This window comes from Morus notabilis, unplaced genomic scaffold (genome assembly GCF_000414095.1).
Source record: "Morus notabilis unplaced genomic scaffold, ASM41409v2 Scaffold172, whole genome shotgun sequence".
NCBI classification, from domain to species: domain Eukaryota; kingdom Viridiplantae; phylum Streptophyta; class Magnoliopsida; order Rosales; family Moraceae; genus Morus; species Morus notabilis.
In genome coordinates this window covers 779,240-787,860 of record NW_010362230.1, presented here as the reverse complement: position 1 = coordinate 787,860, position 8,621 = coordinate 779,240, and the positions used below count along the sequence as shown (strand labels likewise).

At 34.9% G+C, this 8,621-nt stretch overlaps 1 protein-coding gene across 5 annotated transcripts in view; it reads right to left on the bottom strand.

Annotated features, from left to right (window-relative positions):
• Positions 1-1,372: 1,372 nt before the first annotated feature.
• The window catches only part of LOC21407869 (nijmegen breakage syndrome 1 protein), an 18,503-nt gene continuing 11,254 nt past the window's right edge, over positions 1,373-8,621 (bottom strand). For 2 of the 5 annotated variants that reach the window (XM_024167743.1, XM_024167744.1), the window contains exons 7-14: positions 4,908-4,954; positions 4,707-4,815; positions 4,237-4,323; positions 3,297-3,468; positions 2,544-2,890; positions 2,007-2,068; positions 1,805-1,907; positions 1,373-1,599 (exon numbers count right to left, since the gene is read on the bottom strand). In XM_024167743.1, the coding sequence (XP_024023511.1) occupies positions 1,543-1,599; positions 1,805-1,907; positions 2,007-2,068; positions 2,544-2,890; positions 3,297-3,468; positions 4,237-4,323; positions 4,707-4,815; positions 4,908-4,954 (984 nt within the window). In that variant the 3' untranslated portion in view covers positions 1,373-1,542. Of the gene's footprint in view, positions 1,600-1,804; positions 1,908-2,006; positions 2,069-2,543; positions 2,891-3,296; positions 3,469-4,236; positions 4,324-4,699; positions 4,816-4,907; positions 4,955-8,621 lie in introns of all 5 variants that reach the window. The other 3 variants (XM_024167747.1, XM_024167748.1, XM_024167746.1) reach the window with 3 other exon arrangements.

The following is an 8,621-nucleotide window of genomic DNA, read 5'->3' as shown; positions in this document are numbered from 1 at the left end:
CACTCCTAATTAATCCTAACAAAAATTATTACCTTCTAAAAAATATTGTGGCCTACTTATTTCAAAAGTTAGTGTATTTTTTTTAATCGCTCGCTGCTTCTTCTTCATCTTTTTTTTTTTAATTTTTTAATTTTCCTTCTGGAGAAGACGTTTCTTTTTTTTTTTTCAATATCTTATGATTTACTTGGAATAACGTAAGCAATTATCGTAAAAAAAGAAAAAAAACTCTTAACACAACTGCAGAAGGTCTCATCACGTACACCCGTTTTCAAAAAAAAAAAAAAAAAAAAAAAAAAAAAAAAAAAAAAAAAAACACTCTACAAATTGATATTTGTAAGAACAATTACGTACACGTTTTCTTCTTTTGATAAGCAAGTATATATGGTTTTGTTTTCATGAGAAGCAATACATCTTTCTTTTAAAAAAAAGAAAAAGAAGAAAAAGAGAGTTAAAAAATAAAGATTTTGAATTTTAGGCATCGTTTACTTCGCAGATTCGAGTTGAGATGTGATATTTTCTGAGAGCTTTTCACTGTAACAGAAAAAGTTAGATATGACATTTTCTGAGAGCTTTTTACTGTAGAAACCTAAAACTGAAAACTCGAATTGGTGAAATGATCGAGTAATGATAAAAAATAATACAATTTAGTTGTGGGAATCTTTTTAAAAGGGTTATAATAAGTAAAATATGGGATGGTTTAAAGATGTGTATAAAAAATAAAATATGAGGTTATTTAGTTGTAGACTTCTTACAATTATAAAAACGGTATAACAAGTAAAATGATAAGTGATTTAAGTATATTTGTGTCAAAAGTGAAATATAAAGTATCAATAGACGAATTCATTTTTTTCCCTCTTAGTGCTACTCTCAATTTCTATTTATTTTATAAATAAAATTATTATAATTTAACTTTGTTTAAATAGTATCTCTCACATATAAATTTAATATTTTTTTTTCTTGCGCCCTCATAAATATATATATATATATTTTTTTTCTAAGAAAATAAAAAATTTACTCCGCTAAAAACTTTGTTTTCCTTTTATACGATCTACTTAAATTTTTTATTTTTTATGAAGCAATAATAAGAAAATAAAAATAAATAAATTTTACAAGAAAGTTTAGATCTTTTATATCCAAAATAATATCACACGTAAAATAGGCGCCTGCCTTCGACTACTTGTTGATAGAAGTTATACAAAATTTAGTTTTTTATTTCTTCTAAATTTGATTTTGTAACCTTTTTTAATTATAAGTTCAGACACCTGATTCCTCAACATGCGCTCTAGCCAAGCGACATGCATTATCAATGTTTACCCAACAGATTCCCCAATATATCAATATAGTCCATCAAGACAACCAGTATCTACTCGACAGATTCACATATATATCAATAGTCCTTCAAGACAACCAGTATTTACTCAACAGATTCACAAATATATCAATATAGTCCTTCAAGACAACCAGTATTTACTCAACAGATTCACAAATATATCAATACAGTCCTTCAAGACCATTTTCCTCCCCAGAAGCAAGTTGTCGCCTTTAGTAGGCATTAGTGAGAAGTCCATGAATAGAACCGGCCACTCCACGCCGTCTCCCCTGAAAATTTGGAACACATACGAGTTTACATGCTTTTTTCTATGTTATAAGCGGAAGAGTTATTTATTATTTTTATATATTACAAGGAATATAATCGTGAATAACTCTAAAAAAAATAAAAATAAAAAAGGTGTAGAACTTGAGCAAGATCATATGAGGCATATTCTTCCAAATTTGAGTCTCAAGAGAAAGCAGCATCACTCACCTTTACATTGTTAAATAAGTCTTCAGCCATCGCCTCCATTTGCTTTCTCCTTTTTTCTTCTTTCGCGGACTCGATCATTTCTTCATTCCCATCATCCGATCCTCTGATCACCGAAAATATAGCAAGAGAAACCGTATGAGCACCTCATTACTTTGCAAACCCCTTAGAGAAATGAGTTGGGTTAGTAGAAAACAGATCTTACTTATACGGGTTCTTTGAGAATGGAATGAGATTGTTGAAGCTATTCCCCGATTGAACGTCTCTCTGCAGTTCCATTCCAGATTAGAAGTAGAAGAGAAAGAAAAGGAATAATAATTCGCTTATATCAGGTTAGCTATAAATTAGACAATGGACAAATCAAAACATAGATTAGAACCGAACGGTGTGGACACATTATTACAAACTTACTGGGTTTCAAAGTTAATCGCATGTTAACATTACCTTTCTAGCTCTAATTGGATATTTTGTAATATAAAAACGACATAATTGCATGACATGTTAGGAAAAGAAACACGCAAATCATTTTGCGGAGAAAAGGAATGTTTATTCTTGAGGAGTCGTATTATAGATCGTTGTATAAGCTGGGACTATTTTTATACACTTTTGCTCCAAACAACAAGATCAATACAATAGAATAAGACAAATTGCAGTGTAATTTTTACCAGATAAATGAAATATTCCAGTTGGAAAACAGGATACCCGATGCGAATAGGCAAATAGACGAAACTGAGCACATTACCTTTCTGAAGCGTTTGAAATTTATAGCTTCATTGTTGGCAGTAGAGCCGGCAGTACGTGTGCTTGTATCTCGGACAATTAAATGTTGGCTACAAACAACATCCAAGTTTCCACTTTCAGACTCGGTATCTGCTTCCCTTTTGAGAGGAACACTACCCCTACTGGGCCTAAAGGTTGCAACATAATTGGGCGCAGCACAATCTTCTTTTGCCTCCACCTTATTCACAGTTTCGACCACCTCTCTAGAGTGGGCAGCAGCAGTTTCACGGACTGACGTTGCAGTTTCATCTTCGGCTTCAGAATCTGCAACGATTGTCTCGTCTGTGGAGCATGAAGATGATACAACAACTGCAAATGAACATGCATAAAGATCAGACTTTTTACTTACATAAAACAAATAAATGACAATAATGAACTTACAAACATGAATAATTCATTATAAAATCTCATCTAAGGAGCATATGATGGCACAACTAAAACATATTTTCAGATGCATGACTTCAGTGAGAAATTAGAGTTAGAAAATTTTTTTTTTTTTTTTTTTTTTTTTTTTTTTTTTGTTTAAATTGTTGTATAGCCACCTTGATCATAACTTCCAACAACATAATTTGATGCATAATCTGCTAAAAACAACAGAATCAATACAAATGGGAACCAATTTCTCCCGCACAAAAATAGTAGTTAGAATAGATTTGGCTTTCCACCAATAAGAAATTAAGGAAATGCATTTATCAGAAGGACAAAAAGCACTTGCCGCAAGGTGATATGAAAATGGATCGATCAAGCTTCCCAGTCAAAACGGCACATATTAAGTCCATTTCATTTACTCTAGATAGTGAGCTGAGTTTATTGAAGCAACCAAGCTTGTTGGCTGACCCTCCAGGGATGACACAAACAACATAATTGTTTGCTTCGTTATCTAAGCCCTACAAAGAGTTTCAGAAGATAACCCAGCTGGAATAGTCTTTTTAGAGAAAACAATAATAGTAAGAAGCTAGACATGTAGACGATTGCGTGAGAAGATATATAAATGAACCAAAAACTACGGATCTGTTGTTCCTAGAAAAAAGGAAAATAAAAAAAATAAAAAATAAAAGCGCACATTGTGGAAGCAAAATATTTTACATTTAATGTTTTTGAGACTCCAGCCTATGAGAAAAATCATAGGGAGGAAACAATTTATACAAAGCACGGATTTGTGTGAACAATTTAAATTCACAAGTCTAAATGCACATATTTTAAGCTAGCTGGGAGCCTGGGAAAAGATGATAAAAACACCAAACTGAAATTGTGTGCATAGTGGAAACAATCAAATTAAGCACAATGCAACCCTGTTATACATAATTATTTGGACATATGCATGGCATGGAGCTAAAGTATAGAGTAATTGCCTAGTAATCTACATGGAAACACAGCTATATCCAAATTAGTAATTATTTTCTTCAATTATCTTATTCATTACATCACTGAGGCGTACGCTCACACGCACACAAAAAAAAAAAAAAAAAAAAAGGATTTAAAGTACACATACTTTTCTTAGGTGGAAGAAAGAAATTTTAAATTTTCTGAAGCATACAAAAGCTTATAACACTAGACTTGAAGTGCAAATAAAATAGTGCCCGCAGGTTATTTTCTCAAGGTCTTAAAAAAATGGACAACAAGAATTGCACGTGTATTAAACAGGAAATGCATACTTGGCTGGTTGAAGTAAACCCTGCAGCGAAAAGAACCTTTGCGCCACTGATTTCCAATAGGGACTGCAACTGATTCCCAAATTTGCACTGTAATTACATATAAAAAGAAATCAATAAGCGTTTAAAACAGGTACATATTGATTACATAGCATTAAACAAGAATATACATGTTCGAGTTATTCATCTCGTCCAGTCATTGAGATCCAGCTTTTACGATCATGCTGTAATTAAAGAAGGTTCAATAACAGTTTTAAGATAAGACCAACTTTTTTAACAATTTCTTATGCAGTTTCTGGAGTCCAATGTAATCTAATCCATAAAACGACAGAAAATGGACGTATTCTAAATTTTAGACACTAATGTACATACAATATGACAAAAATTTTCCGTGTTATGGGATCCACTAAACTAGGATGAGTTCTCATAGAAAAAGCAAAATTTCTTAGGGACTAAAGAATTCAACATTTTACACTGTTTATGGAGTCCAGAACAAAAGTGTATCCTTCCAAACAGTTTTCACGAGTTCTTGGGTCCGCAAGTTTGACTGATACTCCTTCCACCATTAGAGTTGAAGTATGGCTGGTTTAGATAGGGAAGGATATATTTGTTAGAATAAGCACATGTCAATTTACAAGGAATATCATGAATTTACATATATAATTAATACTTACGAACTGCAGCTAGGAATTTCTGTACGAATCTTTTCTTCTGCAACTGACTAAAGTAGAGTGCTCGAGTCAGTAATAACTAGGGGAAAAAACAAATACTAACAAATATGTTTTAAATTAAGATATATAGGCACAAAATAGAAGAAAAGACAGGATTGACTTCGCAAGTGCCTTAACACTAATAGAGTAAGATGAAGACGAAGAACATAAACCAAGTACGCAGAAAGTATACAGTTCACATATATCTAAGTTTGAGAAGAGAAAAAGTCTGAAATCTGAATTATTATTATTATTATTGAAAACAAATGTGAAAACCGAGGTATATAAAGGAGAGAAAAACCAAAAACCAGTTTCTCTCCCACGATACTAGGCCTACAAAAAACAGATAAGAGAATATTGGGTAATTGAATGTAATTGATTAACCAATTTACATAATGGGGACGTAAAGATATTCTAAGCCGGGTCAGCCCAATGAATTGACTTTGGAATACTACCCTCCCCCTCAAGCTGGGTGATAGATGTTAATCATCCCCAGCTCAGAAGTAAGATTTTCGAAGTTGATTCTTGGAAGAGCCTGTTAGTTTACCGATCCATCCCAAAAGCTTAAGCTATTAGGAGGTGGACCAACAATAGTTTTATACTTCAACACTCTCCCTCACATGTGGGTTGGACAATGGGCAATCATGTAGGTAAACTAATTGGAAAGCCTAACACGTTAATATTTAATAATAAGCCCGAAATATATTAAAGACCCAACACGTGATAACAATTTAAATGGGATAAAGAGTGCAATTACGAGGGTTTAAATTCAAGACCTCCCTCTTTGATACCATGTTAGTTTACTGATCTATCCCAAAAGCTTAAGCTAGTAGGAGGTGGGCCAACAATAATTTTATAGTTCAACAGAGCCTTTGTGAGAATAACTGCTGTTTGTAGGCAAGTTGGTGTGCAGACCATCTTGACAATTCCTTCCTCTATTTTTTCTTTGATGAAATGTGGATCAATCTCCACATGTCTAGTCCTGTCATGACGGGCTGGATTCTTTGCAATATTGATAGTTGCTTGAATTTTTGTTGTTGATAGGAACAAAAACTTCATTAATAATGAAAAGATCACAAATGAAGTTTGATTATCACAAAACATCGTAGAGTCTTTGAACGAGAATAAGGTACGGCTTTCTCCTTTGCAACAAATCCTGAGTGTTTAGTTTACTTGACACAAGCAGCTAATAAAAAATTTGCACCTTTTTTTGCTAAGAATAAAAATTTGCACTTTAGTAGGAACCGAGACACTCCAAAGAAAAGGACAAACACTAAAGGAAGGAAATGATTGATCATCAATGAGAAATTTAAAGAAAGATTTACAAGAAAACTACCCCGACCCCTCCAGGTTCCTCGCCCACCTACCACAAATAAACTCGCTCAAACTTACACCCTCTAGACACCCAATAGCTCCATTATTTCTCCGCTCCCTCCTAAAATGAAAATTCCACAACACATTGTGTCAAATGAAGAGATAGCCGAGTTATGAAGGGACGAATTCCTATAAAGATTCCTCATCCAACCACACATCTTCCCAAAACTCGGAAATCGATTAGAGAATGGTTCCTCACCCAACCACACATCTTCCCAAAACCTTAACCTCCTACCATCCCCCAACGTAACCTTAACGTTAGCTTTAAACTCATGCTGCAAAGTTTGAATGGCCTTCCAAGGCCTCCTGACGGTTGCTCTGTCACAACTACCAGATTCCCATTCTCCAAAGCTCGACCCAAACTTGCCTCTAATCACTCTGCACCATAACAAATTTCCTTCCCTTGGAAATCTCCAAAGCCATCTTGACAAAAGAACTTTGTTGCAGATGACCAAGATACCAATCTCCAAACCACCTTTCTCCTTAGGTTTACATATTTCAGCCCATGCCACGGGGTGATATGACTGTCCACCCCCCCAACCCAACAAACCAAAAAACAAGAAATCCTCATTAGTTTTTTAATCTTCGATGCAACTCCTTTAAGGATTTTAAAGATTGATAGAAAATAAGTCAATAAAGATGACAATACGTCAACCTCCCTCCCCGAGATAGAAACGCTTTCATCCGTCCATCAAGCCTTTTAGCCACCATCAAGACTACTAGTTCCCAAAAAGACGATCTAATCGGATTCCCACCTAAGGAAACACCATGATATTTAATCGGCCAATCCCCCACTAAACAACCTCCATTGGCAGCCAAACTAACCACATCCTCCACATCAATGTTAATATCCAAAATTACACTTTTTCCCAAATTAACTTTAAGTCTAGAAGCCAAACAAAATGTCTCAATGGTAGCGATCAAAGATCGAAAATTATCCTCCTCGTTATCCAAGGTGTCATCAGCAAATTGTAAATGGGATACCTTTATTTGCTCTTCTCCAACTTCCAAACACCAAAAACTCCTTGATCAACCGCTTTATAAACTAACATCCCAAAAGCATCGGCCACCAAAGTGAATAAAAACGAAGATAACCGATCGCCTTGTCTTAACCCTCTCGAGCCCCAAAACTTTTCCCTCGGCCTTCCATTTATGATCACTGAAAAAGATACAGACTCCGAGCAACCTTTAATCCATCTGCTCCATTTACTCCCTTCTTTTCTAGCATGAAATCCAAAAAATCCCACTCTACATGGTCATAAGCCTTCAAAAAGTCAATTTTGAAAACCTCCCCCTTCCTTACCTCCTACCCTATAATCCTCCGCCTCATTAGCAATGAGAGCAACATCTAAAATTTTCCTACCAGCAACAAATGCCCCTTGTGCTTGTGAAATCGTGCTTTCCATAATGCTTTTTAATCTGGAAGCTAAGACCTTAGAAATGATCTTGTAAAAGCTAGTGACTAGACTAATAGGTCTAAAATCACTAATTTTGCATGAATTGGTCTTTTTAGGTATAAGTGCAATATGTCTCACTAGTAACTCCATTAACCATGCCATTCAAGTAAAAGTACCATCAATTCATCTTTCAGCGTTTCCCAACATGCTTGGAGACTTATTTCCATCACATTAAAAAATTTTCACTTCTATCCCAAAATGTTTCTCCAACTCCTCTGCTTCCAATTCTGAAATAGGGCTCCATTCCAAGCCTTCTATGCCTCCAATCTGCCCTCTGATGAAGGGTATAGATTTGTGGAAAAGGAGTGAATTTCATGAACAATGTCCAATTCACCTTCAACGATTCTCCCATATGCCATTTCTAATCTAGAAATTGTGTTTTGAGCTTTGCTAGCATTCATTAGCTTATGAAAAAGTTCAGTACTAGCGTCCCCATCTTTAGCCGAGGAAAATTTTGATTTCATCACCATTGCTCTTTCCTCTTGTAGAAGCAACTCGTTCAATTCCTTCTTCACTTTAACCCTCTCCTCCACCAATTCATTAGACCACTCCGAACTCCCCTCTTTCTTATCAATCTCCTCAATTCTTTTAGACACCTCATTAGCTTATGAAAAAGTTCAGTACTAGCGTCCCCATCTTTAGCCGAGGAAAATTTTGATTTCATCACCATTGCTCTTTCCTCTTGTAGAAGCAACTCGTTCAATTCCTTCTTCACTTTAACCCTCTCCTCCACCAATTCATTAGACCACTCCGAACTCCCCTCTTTCTTATCAATCTCCTCAATTCTTTTAGACACCTTCAACTTCTCTATTCTAAAATCCCCAAAGACTTCCTTGTTCCACTCTTT